This window comes from Grammomys surdaster, unplaced genomic scaffold, assembly GCF_004785775.1.
Source record: "Grammomys surdaster isolate TR1022 unplaced genomic scaffold, NIH_TR_1.0 125852, whole genome shotgun sequence".
Taxonomy (NCBI): Eukaryota; Metazoa; Chordata; class Mammalia; order Rodentia; family Muridae; genus Grammomys; species Grammomys surdaster.
The window spans coordinates 3,409,073-3,425,554 of record NW_021620678.1 but is presented as its reverse complement, the minus strand read 5'-3'; the positions used below and the strand labels follow the sequence as shown (position 1 = coordinate 3,425,554).

Here is a 16,482-nt window from a genome sequence, read left to right as displayed (position 1 = left end):
GACCAAACACCTGGGCTTGGTGTAGCACAGCCATAATTCCAGCACTCAGGAGGCAGAGGCCAGCCTGGGCTACATAATGAATTAAGGCCATCTGGAGTATGCAGAGTGAGAATTATTTTTTCTTTTTCTTTTTAAAAGTCATCTCAAGTTTTTATTCTGAACAACTTTAAGGATGGAGCTAGCTTTTGGGCAGGAATACCACGAATGAGGACTGTCTAGTTCTTTATGTGTCTGGTGCCAGAGCTGAAATATCTCCTTAGAAAGGGATTGGAGGCTGGAAAAATGACTTAATAGGTAAGAGTACTTGATATGCAAGCATGAAGACCTGTGTTCAAATCCCCAGCACCCATAAAAAAAAATGTGATGTTTGCACTTGTAATCCCAGGGTTGAAGAAACAGTAGACTTCCAGCTCAATGAGAGGCTTTCTCTTAAAGGAATAAGGCAGAGGGCAATAAAGGAACAAGACACCCAGTGTCTTCCTGGGTGTCTGAGCACACAAAGGAACACATCAAAATAAGTAAATTTTCACTTTAAAGAAGGAAAGGAGGGAGGCAGCTGAATACAGCAAGGATTTTCTGATGCAAAAGAATCTTGGCAATGGGGAATTCCACAGTCACGCCAGGCAGTAAACCTCATGTGAGAGATTTACTGGGGAGAAACAGAATGCCTCTGACTGGAAACAGAGACCGTGACTGTGGGCTAGACCAAGCGAAAGGCTTTTATATGGCTTTTGAAGTTGCACAGTCAACTTAGTGGGAAAGTATCACATTGTTTCCACCATTAAGGCTGAGTCACAGGGTGGGGACTTCCAAGTCTTGGAGCAGTTCCAGGTCAAGTCAGGGGCAGGGTGTTCATTCCCTGGCCCTTTTACCCTGTATTCTATGAGTTCAAGGCTAGCCTGGTCTACAGAGCAAGTTCCAGGACAACCAGGGCTACACAGAGAAACTGTCTTGAAAAACAAACAACAAAAACAGAAAAGGAAGAAGAGCAGTCTCCTATTCCACACGGAACTCTCAGTGATCCATTGGCCGGAGCTGTTGAGCTGTGCCTTGCATTTTTTGGAAATCTGTCTGGAGTTTGTGGATCTTGTCTTTTATCAAGAGGCAAAGGATACCCTTCTCTACTGTTAGTAGATCTGTTTCAAGTGGTTTGTATAGAAACAAGAATTTTTCTTAAAGCCACACAGTAACCTCCTTGTCCTGCATAAAGCAGGTCTAGTGCCCTGTCATATTGTAAAACTATTTCAGCTAACGAATTTACCTGTCCATAGATGTAGGTCTATCTGGTTTTAACAGATACCTTTCCTGGTATCCCAATAGGCATTATAGGTAGCCATTTTGTCCCCTATACCAGGGAATTTCCTTTTGACCTAATAATCCAGCCTTTTAAAAAAAATTATTTATTTATTTATTTATTTATTTATTTACATGAGTACACTGTTGCTGTCTTCAGACACACCAGAAGAGGGCATCGGATCCCATTACAGATGGTTGTGAGTCACCTCTCTAGCCCCCCAATCTAGCCTTTCTGTAACTACTTCTGGCTGAAATTCAGATGATATTGTTATGGCCCAGGAAGGCTGGAATTCTTGTCAGACTTGGAGGGAGTTCAGGCAATGGGGCATTCATCAGAAGCATCTGGTTCGCTGACCCAGCTACAGAGGCAGGAAGCATTCACACCGGCTGGACTGGTTCGCATAAGCTTTCAGTACATCCAAGGCTCCCTGTCCTTTGGAGCAGTTTGTTAGTATGCCAGCTGAATAGAAATCTTCTGAGACAAATACAGACTAGGGACAGAAGTTAAAGTTTAGGAACTTAAAGAAAAGTCACATGAGAAGGCTAGGTTGACTCCATGACAGGCTTCAAATTGTCAGTTTAGGAGACTAGGCCTAAGAACTGGACAAGTCCGGGTAAACCCAGGCAGGTCAGTTACTAGAAAACCCCCAAGCTTCAGGCAGCTAGTCAGAAACTGCCCTGCCCTCAGAGGCTGCCCTGCCCTCGGAGGCTGCCCTGCCACCTGGTCTGAGGCAAGGACAATGGGTCAGCAACAGTTTCCAGATTTCCTCAGTAACAGTTTCCAGACCTCAGTTTCCAGCCCCCACGTCCAGGTAATGGACTCTCCTTAAAGATGGAGTAAGATGGAGTTTACCTACCCCAGAATCCCCTAATGTGCTTTAAATCAGGCCTGCGAGCTCACTTGGGTGTCTCTCTATTCTGCTAACGGGAGACCCCAGCAAGCTGGACTTCTGCAGAATAAAACACTCTTTGCGTTTACATAGTATTTGAGTCTGGGGTACCATTCTCCGGTGAATCATGGACCCTTACACATACATTTGTAACTTTCAGGCCCATAGTCCTGGTACTTAGGGGAGGGGAGGAGTCCCAAGACCAAGGGAGAAAGAGATCACACCCTTGAGGAATAGACAGGTGGGGAAACAGACTGTACTTATCTGGAGAGACACCCAACCATTAAGAGCACTGGCTGCTCTTCCAGAGGACCCAGATTGGATTCAGAGTATCCACATGGCAGCTCACAACAGTCTGTAACTTGTTTCAAAGTTAACTGATGACCTCTTCTGGGGTTGTCATGTAGGCAAAACACCCATACCCATAAAAGAAAAAAATTAAAAATTAAATTGAAAATCTTTAAAAATATAAATCTTTTTTTTTAAAAAAAAAAAAAGAAGATGGTAGAGGCTAGCTGCTAGCTGGAGAGATGGCTCAGCAGTTAAGAGCTCATACTGCTCTGAATTTGGTTCCCATTATTCATGTCAAGTGGTTCAGAACTGTCTGTAAATCCAGTTCCAGAGAACTCCGGCTCCCTCTTCTGGATCCTGCAGCCATCTCCGCTCACATGAGCGCGCGTGCACACACGCATATGCATGTAACTAAAAATAAATATTGGGGGGCTAGGAGATAGAGAGGTAACGGTTTCTTTAAGAGTGGCGGCTCAGAAGCCACGCCCGGACATGCGTGTCACGCCCCGCCCACTGAAGGCTGGACTTGCGGCGGTTTGAAAGATCCGTTCGCTGAGCTGCGTGGCTCGACTGCCGCTGAGATGTCGGTGCTGAGGCCGATGGAGAAGCTGCCAGACCTGAACAGGGCTACAGTCTTGGTAGGTGCGGGCGGCGCCCCTGGGCCGTCTTCCCGCAGCCTCGGCCGGAGGGCTTCCGCAACATTAGCGTTGCTCAGACAGCGCGGGGCGGGCGGGCGCATTGCTCTGGACCAATCGGAGCGGCGGTTCGCAAGGCTGGACGCCTCCACCAATAGGCGCTCGGGGGCGTTCCAGTTCGAATTTGGCTTTCCCGCGTTTCAAGGAAGAGGCCGGTCGGTCCCTCCGTGGATGGCCCCTTAGGGTGCTCTTCTTGGGAAATGGCTCCCTCCGAGCCGCCTCTACCTGAGTGTGGACCCCCCGGAGGGATTCAAAGTGCGCAGCCCTCCAGAGGAGCCGCCATGCTCGGGTCTCCACTTGCCTGGTTCTCTCCCTTCGCAGCTGGTGAGCACGGAGGATGCGCTTCTGCAGCAGCTGGCGGAGTCGATGCTCAAAGGGGACTGTGCGTCCGAGCTGAGGGTGTAAGTTGCTGAGGTTGGAGCCTGAACTCTGGGCTGGCCTAAGGGAAGGGAGCCTGCGGGAGAGAGCCCAACGCCTAGCTACGGTCAGTCCTCAGTGACCCTGCCCACGGTTGCTGAACTGGCTCCTTTACAGGTCTCTTCAAATGTTCACAACTCATAACGTACGCCGAAAACACACTGACGGGTTGGGTATTTTCTAATTGAGGCTCTGAGTTTGGACGTCAGCATCTAGAAACAACGGCGGACGTTGTGTTTGTTTCTTTTCCTTTTCCTCTTGTTGTGATAAAATACCCTGAGAAACACATCTTAAGAGAGAAAGGACATGTTTAGCTTCCTCGTTGCTGGAGAAGTCGATGCTTCGGGAATTTGAAGCACTTGGTCACTGTATATCCACGGTCAAGCGGAAGCAACAAACAAACACATGCATGCTAGTTTTTAGCTGGCTTTCCACACTTAAGACAGTTGAAAATCCTCTCCTAGGGAATGGTGTCACTTGTAGTGGGCCTGCCGGCCTACCTCAGCCCTACTAAGAAATTACAAACTAGGGCTGGAGAGGTGGCTCAGCAGTTAAGAGCACTGACCGCTCTTCCAGAGGTCCTGAGTTCAATTCCCAGCAACTGCATGGTGGCTCACAACCATCTATAATTCGATCCGTTGCCCTCTGCATGTGCATGCAGGTAGAGTACTCAAACATTACAGTCCTTCACAAGGCATCTAAAAAGTTGTGACTCCCCAAGGTGACTCTAGATTGTGTCAAATTGACAATTAAAAGTAACCATAACAAAGTGACCAAAACCCTAGGGGAGTAGAAAATAAACACCATTTCCAGACCAACATAAGAGGACACATTTGTAATCATGGCGGAGGCAGGAGGCTCCAGGTCATTCTCTGTTATATATCTAGCCTGGTCTACATAAGACAAACCAGAACAATAAAAGAAGTCACCCGCCCACCTATTTACATGTTTCTGGTCCCTACCCCACCCCCCAAACCATATCCATCTTAGGACAGAGATTTTGACTCTTGTTCACTGATGAACCCCCAAGGCTTTAGGCAGTAGCTAGCACAGAGTAGATACTCTGTTAATAACTGTTGGGTTAATCTGGTTAATTCATGATCCAAGAAATGCTGAAACTGTCTCCGGCTGGTACAAATGTAAGGATGTCTGAGGAAAGCTTGGTGAGCTAGTCCAGAGAAATGAAGTAGAAAATGGCAAATATCCGGCAACAAATTCTGAGAATTCCTTAGTGCCCCCAAATTTGTAGGAAGCAGTAATTATTGTGTTTTGGTTTTTTTGTTTTGTTTTGTTTTCTGACCTCATTGAGCTTCCAGGTGTGAGAATATGAACCATATTAACACCAGCTCAGTCTCATAACTCAGAAATACAAGAGGAGTTTCGAAAATTCATTTTCCCTTGAACAGTGTGTTTGTAATTCCAGATACGAAAGAAGCTGGAAGAGGGAGATGTATATTTTCTGTAATTTTTTTGTAGGCATGGTGGCACAAGCCTGTAATCCCAGCACAGGTGGCAGAGGCAAAAGGATCAGGGGTTCAAAGGTTAACTTAAACTAAGAAAGGTAAAGGCCCTACTGGGGCTACGTAATCCCTTTGATATGAGGCAGATATGGGCTCTTGTCTAAACTATGCATCTTTGAAAAAGAATGACATTTTTAAAAAATGAATGTTATACTTTTGGTATTCCTTGAATTATAATCTAAGAGAGGTTTTGTTTGTTTGGTTGTTTTTCTTTTTTAAAGGCCTGGCATGGTGGTGCACGCCTTTAATCCCAGTGCTTGGGAGGCAGAGACAGGAGAATCTCTGTGAGTTTAGGGCCAACCTGGTCCACATAGCAAGTGCTACATAGAGAGACCCTGTCTCAAAAGGAGAGGTGGGGGGTGAGATGGATCAGCAGTTAAGAGCACCACTGCTCTTCCAGAGGTCCTGAGTTCAATTCCCAGCAACTACACGGCCATCTTAAAGGCCATCTTAAAGGGATCTGATGTCCTCTTCTGACATGTAGGTACATATGCAGACAGAGCACTCCTATATTTAAAAATCATCATTTTTTTTAAAAAAAGAAAAGAGAATGCCATATATACCAAGAATGGGCAGCAGAATTGAAGAAAAGCCTTCAGATGGGTGTTTGGCAACTAGAGATCAAGTCCAAATAAAGACTTAGCTGAGGACACACAGCTAGCTAATGAAAACAACTGGGTGGAATCCATGTCTGCCTCATACCAAAGGGATTCAGTCTTACCCCCTGACCACCTCCATCCAGCATCCCTCCCCTGAGCCTGGTCTTCCTCCGAGCCAGCAGGGTTTGAGTCCTCTTAGCACAGTGGTCACTGACAGCCCCTTCTGACAGAAGAAATCAGTCCAGAGAGGTTTGAGCAGAACTGGCTCCATCCTGCTGGGCTCCTTCAGAGACAGCTTCTTTCCCTATAAAGGACAATGTGTTACCTTGTCCTTTGACTGTGAGCTGGGTATGTGTGTCTAATCCTGTAATGTCTTGTTTTTCAGCCACTTGGCCAACTCCCTCCCTTTGCCCTCCAATGTGAACCGGCCCCGAATTGACTTGATTGTGTTTGTGATTAACCTTCACAGCAAATACAGGTGAGAGCCAGCACAGGACTCTAGCTTGGGGAGTGCTAGAACAGTGACCTTATGATGGGAAGGCAGGAGGCAGTGGGAGGCTGCCCAGGGCAAGGAGGGAGGACTGCAGAGTTTGAAAGTCAAATCATGACAGCGTCACCCATTCGTCTAGGTAATGTTTGCTGAGATACACTATATACACTTAGCAACGGAGAAGGAAACATCCCTGCCCGTATACCACGTGCATCCCTGGTACCTGCAGGGGGCAAAGAAAGCATCCTACCTGCTACAGCTGCAGCTACAGACAGCTGAGAGCTGCCATGTGGGTTCTGGGATGTAAACTCATGTCCTCAGGAAGAGCACTCAGTGCTCCTAACCTTTGAGCCAGCCCAAATTCCTGGCCTTGTTTTATTTATTTTGGTTGCAGCACTGGTGATAGGACACAGGCCCTTGGACTCTCCTAAGGTTTTTCACGCTGGGGATTAAATTTCAGCACATGACCTCGTAAATACACTAAACCATATCAAAACTACAACAGGGGCTGGAGAGATGGCTCAGCGGTTAAGAGCACTGACTGCTCTTCCAGAGGTCCTGAGTTCAAATCCCAGCAACCACATGGTGGCTCACAACCATCTTTAATGGGATCTGATGCCCTCTTCTGGTGTGTCTGAAGAGAGCAATGGTGAATACATAAAATAAATAAATCTTTAAAAAAAAAAAAAAAAAAACTACAACAGTCAGGAGTTGGACAGTATTTGACAAATTACTACTATTTTTAAACACACCACTGTATTTGCACATAAAAGAAAAGTCCTCAAAGAATCACACCCCAAATTGGCAACAGTTTTTTTCTGGAGAATTGGCAGCAAAGGGTGGTGCTAAGAGGATTTTTTTTTTTTAATCTTATGTGTGTGGGTATTTTGCCTGCATGTAAGTCTGTGTGCAATATGTATGCAGGGCCCACTGAGGCCAGAAGTGGACATTGGATCTCCTGGAACTGGAGTTAGAAACAGTTGTGAGCTGCCATTATGGGTGTTGGGGATTGAACCTGGGTCCCCTGGAAGAGTTGCAAGTGCTCTTAACCACTGAGCCATATCTCCAGCCCCAAGGGAAGGACTCTTACTGTGTGTGTGTGTGTGTGTGTGTGTGTGTGTGTGTGTGTGTGTGTGTTCATATTTGCTGCTTGATTATTTTATAAGCATTCATGAACTTCTAAGTAAAGCTAAACTTTAAAACAGGGTATATGGGGCTGGACAGGTGGTTCAGCGGCTATGAAAGTTTGGTCCCCAGCACCCATAAGAGGTTCATAGCCTTCTGTAAATCCAGCTCCAGGAGATCCAATGCCTCTGGCCTCCACAGACACCTGTATTTGTGTACCTAAATTCATGCAAGCTCCTGCCTATACGTACTTTAAAATTAATACCTTTTAAAAAATAAAAGCACAGGGAATCCCAGCATTTGAGGTATAGAGACTGGAAAGGTCAGATGTTCAAGGTCATCTTAAGGCCAGCCTGAGCTACCTGAGATCTTGACACAAAGGATACACACATCATAAATGTCAAAAAAAAAAAAATCACCCAGATTTTAGCTCGACATTCTGGTGTGTGTGTCGTAATTCCAGTGTGTCTTTCTGTCTTATGGTTGTTTTCTTGCCTGGCTCTTCCGTCCCAGCCTCCAGAAAGTGGAGGAGTCTCTGAACCATGTGGACAGCCATTTCTTCCTGGGGAAAGTATGCTTCCTTGTCACAGGGGGTAAGTCTGGCCTCTTCCTGCTACACCTGCTACACCCCACCTAGCTAGAGCTAGCACTTATAGACCCTTGCTGAGGCAGCCTGTAGAGAGGTTCTCTTTACCTGACTACTGACTTTTTTAAGATTTATTTTATTTTTTTAAATTTTATGTACATGGGTTTTTTTGCCTGAGGAGGCCAGAAGAGGGTTTGGGATCCTCTAGAACTGTAAGTTGCAGGTGGTTCTGAGCCACCATGGGTGCTGGGAGTCAAACTCGGGTCCTCTGGAAGAACGGTAAGTGCTGCTAACTGCTGAGCCATGTCTCCAGCCCCAATTAAGAATGTACTTTTGAAGGTGGGCGTGGTGGCACTCACCCTTAATTGCAGCCCTTGGGAGGCAGTGGCCGGTGGATCCCGGGCGGGTGTAGCCTGAATGAAGTGTGCCTGGCTTCTTTGCAGCCGGACGGGAGAGCCACTGCAGCATCCACCGGAACACGGTCATAAACCTGGCCCGCACCTACCGAAGCCCGGTGCTCTTCTGTGATTTACAGGTGAGAGCCCTGCTCACTGTACAAGGGAAGAGCGGTGAGCAGACAGTGAGCATATCAGGACTGCTTCCTGACCGGTCCCCAAGTCTCCACTTGAGATGACACCTGATATGGAGGGAGGCATGTAACTGTGGTTTGAGGCTTAGCTCAAGTCTCGTGTGTGTATTTGGAAGTCCCTGTTAATATCCCACTCTCCTGCTGGAGGCTAAGTTCTTAGGAGATAAGGTGTCGTCATGTCTGTCTCATTAACCAGCGTATCCTGGTGTCTTCCCAGCAGTCAGAGTGCCTGATGTCCTCGTAACCTCCACAGACTGCAGAGCTTGTCTGTAGTGTCATGTAGTGTCACAGGACAGGACGCATAGCAAGTAATAGGGACATTTGTTAGACGGGCAGTTCTATAGCTGGGTGTAGTGCTTCCATTCTGATATTTTTATTTTGTGTGTGTGTTGTGTGCACACTGTGTGGTGGATCATGTACCTGCGCATGCCCAGAAGCCAGAGTAGGATATCGGGTGTCCTTTATCTCTATCTGCCTAATTCCCTTGAGCAGAGTCTTCACTGAACATGGGGCTAGACTGATTGCTAGCTAGAAATCCTCCTGCCTGTCTCTCCTGCTCACTTACCCCCTGAGACAGCTCTGGAACCCCAGAAGTGCACACTGCGTTGATCGGTGTTGTTATCCCTGGGAGAATTACTGAAGGTTCTCTGGGCCTGAGCTGTCCTACCCATGGACCTGACTTGCTCAGTTGCTCCAAGGGATCTTTTTGTTATTTTCAAGGTTCGTTTTGAACAGTTACATCCTGGATCTGGCACCTTTTCTCAAAGACAAAGAGGCTCAGTGAGAACCAAGTTGGGACAGAACCCCACACATCCTGTGGTCTGGGGTGTCCTGTTATGGGGTCTGTGGTCTGCACCAGTGATGGCAGAATTCAGGTGATCTATAAACTTAGATTCGAAGTAGAACTTAGCCCCTCCCTGAAGCCAGTCGTAGAAACTTTGTGAGTTCTTTTGCTTACCCTTTATCCCTGTATCAGTAGATAGAAAGGAGAGAGGGGAGAAAGGGTGATACAGATCTCTGAATCCAATTTCTTGTTTCTTCTTTGAGCACTACGTCTAACAAACCATAACCAATCTCCCTTAACAAACTACATCACTCGCCCTGCCCCTTGGGCCCCTAGCATTTATACACCCTCTGAAAAGTTCACAGAATTCCAAATGTCACACAATTGCAGAAGCTATTTGTAGCTGGCAAAACCATGCCTCTGCTAGAGCACAAAGCAAATCACAGTCAGCTGCTGCGGACAGTCCAAAGCACCCTCATATCCCACACCTGGGATTAAGACAGAAACATTCTTCTAGTTCTGTGATTTTTTTTTTTTTAATAAAGAAACCAAAATTCCAGAATTATCACGCACCTCCCCCACAGCACTATACTAACCCATGGTTGAAATTGAGCTGAATTAGCCAGGAGCGTCAGTAGGAATAGCTAAGTTAGCAGTTACCAACAGACAGTGATGCTGGGGTGTTGGCTTATTGGTTGAGAGCATTTGCTGTTCTTACAGAGGACCTGAGTTTGGTTTTCAGCATCCACCTAACAGCTCACAACTGTCTGTATCTCTAGACCTGATGCCCTTTTCTGTCCTTCTCAGGAACCAGGTGCACTCATGGTGCATAGATAATGCGTACAGGCAGAACACCTGTGCACATGAGAGGTACTGATGCTTTCGCTTACATGTTAGGGCTAGCCTCATCACTACTGTGTTCTGGTTGTTACAGTGCCCCCCCCCCAGATCACCCCTAGAATCCCTGACTAGACCCAAGTTCTGCTTTCAAAGGTGCCACCCGGCGCTCCCGGCACACCTGAAGTGTCTCCCATGCCAGGCTTTCCTCATAACAAAGCTAAGAAGACACTCCAAGAAGAGTCGTCTTGCTCAGTCACACAGCTGTAAGCTAGGCCAGTTGGCTAGTGTGCAGCCGATTCCCCACTGTGGCCTGCTTTCTGTGAGTCACCAGGCACCCACTTCTCAGTAGTTTTGTTTTGTACTGAAGAAGTCACCTTTGCTCCATAACCGAGGTACAGGTAGGTGGTGGCTGTGGTGCCTGCTAACCTGTATGACAGGTGCTGTTGCAGTTTCACATATGGCCACGAGGTGGCAAGCCACACCAGCTTTTGAGTTTGCATGGGGATAGAGGCCTGGAATAGAGCAGAGATGTGGCTCACAAGGTAACGGCCTGCTCTCAGCCTGAGTTCTGCCCCTGGGACCCATTTGGAAGAAAGAGAGAGTAGACGCCTTGCAAGTTGCCCTCTGACCTTTGTGCGTGGGTTTCTCTGTGTAGCTTTGGCTATCCTGGAACTTGCTCTGTAGATCAGTCTGGTTTCCAATTCAGAGGTCCTCCTGTCTCTGCTGGGGTTAAAGGTCACCACTGGCCAGCCTTTTCCTCTCTCCCCTCCCCCACTAAATGTAATCTTTAAGAGAAAGGAAAGTCCCAGGCCAAGTGTGTAGAGGAGAGCAGAGGCTCCTGTGTGTTTCCAGCTGGCAGCAGGGCTCCCAGTCCCTGCCCAGAACGCAGGCCTCCATCCTTCAGATGAAGAACTCATCTTTAGACTGTCAGTCCCTGCACGCGGTCCGAGTTATCCTTTTCAGGGTATACTCCTTGTCTTATCAAGTTGGAACCTCAACATATTTGGAGGTCATTGTGTAACAAGAATTGCTAGTTCTTTTATAGGCAAGGAAACACTCTAGGACAGTGGTTCTCAGCCTGTGTCTCCTGCCTGTCAGATACTTATATTATCATGTATAACAGTCGCAAAATACAGTTATGAGGTAGCAGCAAAATACATTTATGGTTGGGGTCACACGGCATGAGGAACCATATTAAAGGGTCCCAGCATTGGGTAGGTTGAGAACATTGCTCTAAGAGGTGTGTGATTCCCCTAGTGGCGTTGTCTACCAGCAGGGCCTGTGCTAGTGCTTGGTAACAAAAATAAGGCAAACGCTGGCCCAGTCTTGTCAGAATCTAGTGAGGTAACGGTTGGCAGCCTGGCAGAGTATGTCTTCCCATATGACATGGCAAAGTCATGGCTGTGGTCAGAAGGGGCAGGGCATGTCTGCACAGGGTGTGAGTGACAGGAGGCAGTGGTGGCACTCAGGCTAAAGCAGCAGGAGGTTGAAGAGTTAGACCTTTGAGGAGAGTTATTCAAAATATCTCACATGCACCATGTGCCTAGCACCATGTAGGCATTAGAGGCACCGCACAGAACGAAACAGTGAAGTACACATATGTTCATCCTGGCTGTACACTTGTCAGGAACACAAACAGGCCACTTGTTTGTTTGCAAAGTAAACAAGAGTGACTAGGTTGGGGCTCGTGGGCAGAATGGATTCCGAGGCAGGAAAGAGCTTGTGATTCAGCAGCGGACATGGTGCTGACAGAAAGCGCTGGTCACGAGTGCTAAGTGCAGAGGCCTAGAGCGAGCTGCTGTGTCACAGGGCCTTCAGAGAGGCCTGGGCAGGAGGAGCTGGGGGCCTGGAGCAGTGGGAAATGTCAGCAGTGATGGTCATGTCCTTGAGTCGGTAGTAAAGACTCTGGCTTTTACTTGGAATAAAACTGGAGCTGCTGAAGTTTGGAGCCTAGGAGGCGTGTGGCTTTGCTCTGGACATGAGAGAGATGAAGAGGGAGAGGAGGGCAGAAATGAGGACAAGGTTTAGAGATTTTTCTGGATGGGTTGATTGGCCTGGATTCATTGGTGTCCAGGAGAGAGTGACATGGACTAGCCCATAGTCTTTGCTGGAAACATCTTGGACAGTCACCAGAATGTGCTGGTGGCCAGATGTGAGGTGACAGGAAGACAAGTAAGGGACAACTGAGGCTTCCGGCATGACAGCGGGTAGCATGGCGCTCCTATAGAGATGAGACAAGGTTGCAGGGACTCAGTGACGGGCTGACAGTGCCCTGAAGCCGCTGGTGGAGCACTGTCTGCTGTTCCGAAAACATCTGTAAGTGTCTCTTACTTGTCCACCACTCACTGGTTCAGGACTCGGACAGCTTCTTCACCCCCAGCTCCCGTGGGCCCTCCACCCCAATAAAGGGATTACTTGTAGGTGACACGTCCTATCCATCCACCCTTCTGTCCCTGTGGCTTCCTACAGTGCCTGTCAGTGACTGGAACTAGCAGTGGTTGAGGTCCAACCTCTGCAGTGACTCCTCTGTGACCCTGCACTTGACAGTGACCAGTCTTGCTGGTCAAGTCCCCCATTTCCTCTTGATCGGGGCTCAGTGTCTCTGGGTTTGAAGAATGAGGTAGGAAGCTGCCCGGTAGGGATTGACCATAGGTACCCCTGCATCTCCTCCAGCTCTACCTGAGAGTCTTCACTGAGTATGGCCGCCAGGCCAGCCACCCCCTCACTGCTGTTCTTTGCTCTTCCCTGAAGGTGGAAAGCTTTCGAGCTGCCATGGCGCAGCGCCTGGTGCGCGTGCTGCAGATCTGCGCTGGCCACGTGCCGGGCATCTCAGCGCTCAACCTGCTGTCCTTGCTGAGGAGCCCCGAGAACCTCCAGTCCAAGGAGCTGTGAGCACTGCTGCTGTCTACACATTTGGTGCCAACTCCATAAGCAGTCACCGTTGGCGAAGACCAGTCAGGGTCTGACAGGCCCGGAGGCAGCCTGCTTACTGCAAGGACTTAGTTCCACCAGGGAATGGGGAGACGGCCCAGCAGTTAAGACCCCACCAGCCTCCTGTCTCTCACCTCACCCCACAGAGGCCCTGTCTTCACCTGTCTAACATCATATATCCACCTAAGGTTTTGGAACAAAGAGCCATGGCTTTAAAAAAAAAGGAAAGAAAATGTGTCTCTCTCCCCACTTTGACTTTGCAATGCAGAAACTGACTCAGTACAATTACGGGGGCAGAGTGCAGTTTCCAGGAGCCCAGGGAAAATGTCGTGTGCTAGCCCTGGTACTCCTACAGCCTGGCTGCTGCTCCCTGACGCCTGGTTCCCTGGTGTAAGAGGGGATGGTTCTACTCATGTCGAGAGGATTGATGAAATGGCAGGTAGCTTGCTGTCCGAGACCACATTACTCCCTACAGCTTGTAGGTCACACACTGTGTCATGCCTCGCACTGAAACAGCAAGGCAGTCCACAAGCTAACAATCATGCTTTTTTTAAAAACAAAAAAAAAAACAAAAACAAAAAAACAGACTGAGCTATCAGGTTTCTCTGTGTAACCTTGACTATCCTAGAACTCAGGCTGTAGACCAGGCTGGCTTTGAACTCAGAAATCCACCTGCCTCTGCCTCCCAAGTGCTGGGATCAAAGGCGTGCACCACCACACCCAGCCTGACATATCTTTCTGTCTTGAAGGTAAGCCCCTGCATCCCAGTAGGTTCCTGTGAGGCCACACTCATCACCTGACACTCACAGTGCTTCACGCTTCACAGGGTTGTGCTCCCACAGCGGTGGCTCCTGTCGCCTTCCCAGCGGGCCTGTAGGGTTCATGAGAGTCGGCACTGAAGGTGAGCCCATAGTCAGCCTGCACTTCCCTTAGTTCTGCGTGGTCCAACAAAGGTGTGGCCTGGAGGACCTGGGATGGGAACACAAGGGTTTAATGCCTGAGAAAGCAGCAGTCCTGTAAGCTGAAAACCTTACCTCAGTGCAGACTGCCATGGTGCTCTGTCAGTACACAGGACCAACCCAGGGGACCCTGACAAAACATTCAGTCAAGGGGGCCAACACAGGTGGATCCAGGAGAAGGGAAAGGCAGCAAGCAATTGAGAACATTTACACTGCTCCTAGAGGACACCGGACCGGAGGGCCAGCCTTCTCTCAAAGCTTCTTGGGGACTAGCATTGTCCCCAGATCCCTTCGGTACCCTGGGTCCTAAAGCGGGGTGGGAGGGCAGCACCTGAGCTAGAGGACACAGCATGGGCAAGGCGTTCTGTCACCTTTTGCTGACAACAGGAAGCTGCTCATCCCTTAACCCTCTCGTAGTGTGATGTGCACATCTCCGCCTCGGGTCCCTGCGCCACGTTTTCTTTGCCACCTGGTGCCATTTAACAAGAGAAATGGCATCACATTCTCCAGCGAGGGCCTGGGAGCCTTCCAAGAGCTGGGTGAGCTTGAGGGAGCTTGAGGCTGTCGCTGCTGCCAGCTCCCTGCCAAGCTTGGCAGCGACCGTGGAACTAGAGGCACCTCTCTGGGGTTTGGGCTGGCCTGCTGCTGATGCACAGCAGAGCTGAGTGACACTTAAATGTCAGTCAGGTGCCCGCAGACCTCACTGAAGACTGCAGGGACTGGTTGCTCCTGGCAGTGTGTCTGACTGAGGATGTGACACGCTGGAGTCGTTAGGTGACTCGGGCTCAGCTGACCCTAGAAGCTACCAGGTGCCTGCTACCTTCTTTAGGACTAAGATCCTCCTGAGAGAACTTAGTTTACATCACAGGTCCCCTAGGCTAGGCTACCTGCTATGGGCAGTTCTTACACCCCTTCAGGAAGCCCAGCTCTCTGCAGGAAGATGCAGTGACCCAGGAGTTCTGGCAAATGTCTAGTGTGACTTCTGTCCCTGCCTTAGTGGTGGTAGCAGGCCATTCCTATAGAGAAGGAAGCTACAGAATGACATCCAGTGTCCTCCACCTGGCTGGGTGCAGCTCACGTCTGTAGCCAGCAGACGTGAGAGGAACTGGTTTTTCAGGCCAGCCTGGGCTACAGCATATGACCAGTTCCTAAAAGGGGGGAGGCAGATGGGATGGTTTGTGGGGTAGACATTTACTTTGTGAGGCTGACTTCCACATAAAGGTAGGAGAGGACGCACTGAAAGTTGTCCTCTGGCCTCACACACATCATACAATATTAATGTGGTTTGTAATAAGGGCCGGGGGCGTGGCTCCATCGGTAGATGCTTCCCTAGCGTGTGCGAAACCCTCCTTCAGTCCACAGCACCACATGAGGCATAGTGGCTCAAACCAGTAATCCCTGCACGCAGGAAGGAAGGTTCAAGGTCATCAGCTATATAGTTCATTTGAGGCCAGTCTGGGCTCCATGAGACCCTGTCTGATACAAAGCAGGGCCAACAGGGCAGGATGGCTGTTTACTGCCAAGCCTGATGACCTGAATTTCATCTCCAGAACTCACTCCTGCAAATTGTCCTTTGACCTCCCTATACATGCATATGCCCACCCAAATGCCATCTATAGAAATAGAATTCAAAACACCACACACATACACACACACACACACACACACTTCAACAGAGGCCTGGGCTGCTTAGCCACAGAGGCAGAAGTGAAGTGGAAAAGGACCAGGTCTGCAAGTCTCACCAGGATGCTTGTGAGTGTGGAGGTCAGGAGGTCAGCCTCGGTGTCTTCCTCTACCGGCTTAGTTTTGAGTCAGCATCTCTCACAGAGCTTGAAGTAAGAAAACATCACACCCCTCATCCCCTGGTACCCTCCTTGAGATTTTTTTTTCTCTCCAAAGCCCTTCTTATCCTTTGCCTACTAGAATAGTTCCTTGCTGGAATTTGGCTCTATGGCTGCCTGTTGCTGCTCACTGCTCCAGGACTTAGTGGGTGCCTGGTGCATAGTCAGTACTTTCTAGATGGTGAACTAGCAGTCTGTGGGGTCTCCGGGAGGCCCAGAGACCAGCCACAGCTCGCTCTGCAAGCTGGGGAAGTTCCCATTCCTCCACAGTGTCAGTCTCTACACAGCTGCCTATCGGGTCCCTGGGTGAGATTCCACGGCTGCAGCCAAGAAGCTGAAGGTCTGTGGTCTATTGTCTAGTACTGAAGGCCCTGTGTCCCCACACCAAGGCCATGCTTACAGAATGACAGAGCTGGAACTCTGTCATGATAGTGCACAGTGGGTGTGTAGGGAGGGGACTCCCTGACCACTGTTGTGCCTGGGGCTCCTGCTGCAGTCTCCATCCTAATCCTCCCACCACACCACACCCCCAGCCTACCCCCTGCCCCTTCTCATCCCTCTTCAGTGAACAAAAGCCCAAGGGGACTTTCCAACATCCTCGGTTTCTTAGAACTAGATACAAGACGGGG

The 16,482-nt window shown here is 49.0% G+C and overlaps 1 protein-coding gene across 2 annotated transcripts; it reads left to right on the top strand.

The window, feature by feature from the left end:
* The first annotated feature begins 2,997 nt into the window (after positions 1 to 2,997).
* On the top strand, positions 2,998 to 13,290 carry Cenpm (centromere protein M). 2 transcript variants are annotated; one of them, XM_028789958.1, is made up of 6 exons: positions 2,998 to 3,115; positions 3,494 to 3,573; positions 6,094 to 6,186; positions 7,837 to 7,916; positions 8,353 to 8,444; positions 12,874 to 13,290. In XM_028789958.1, the coding sequence occupies exons 1-6, from the start codon at positions 3,059 to 3,061 to the stop codon at positions 13,012 to 13,014; spliced, it is 543 nt and encodes a 180-aa protein (XP_028645791.1). In that variant the 5' UTR covers positions 2,998 to 3,058; the 3' UTR covers positions 13,015 to 13,290. The 2 variants fall into 2 exon arrangements, with proteins under 2 accessions (XP_028645791.1, XP_028645792.1); XM_028789959.1 differs by lacking the exon at positions 8,353 to 8,444 and having other exon boundaries at positions 3,001 to 3,115.
* Positions 13,291 to 16,482: the final 3,192 nt, after the last annotated feature.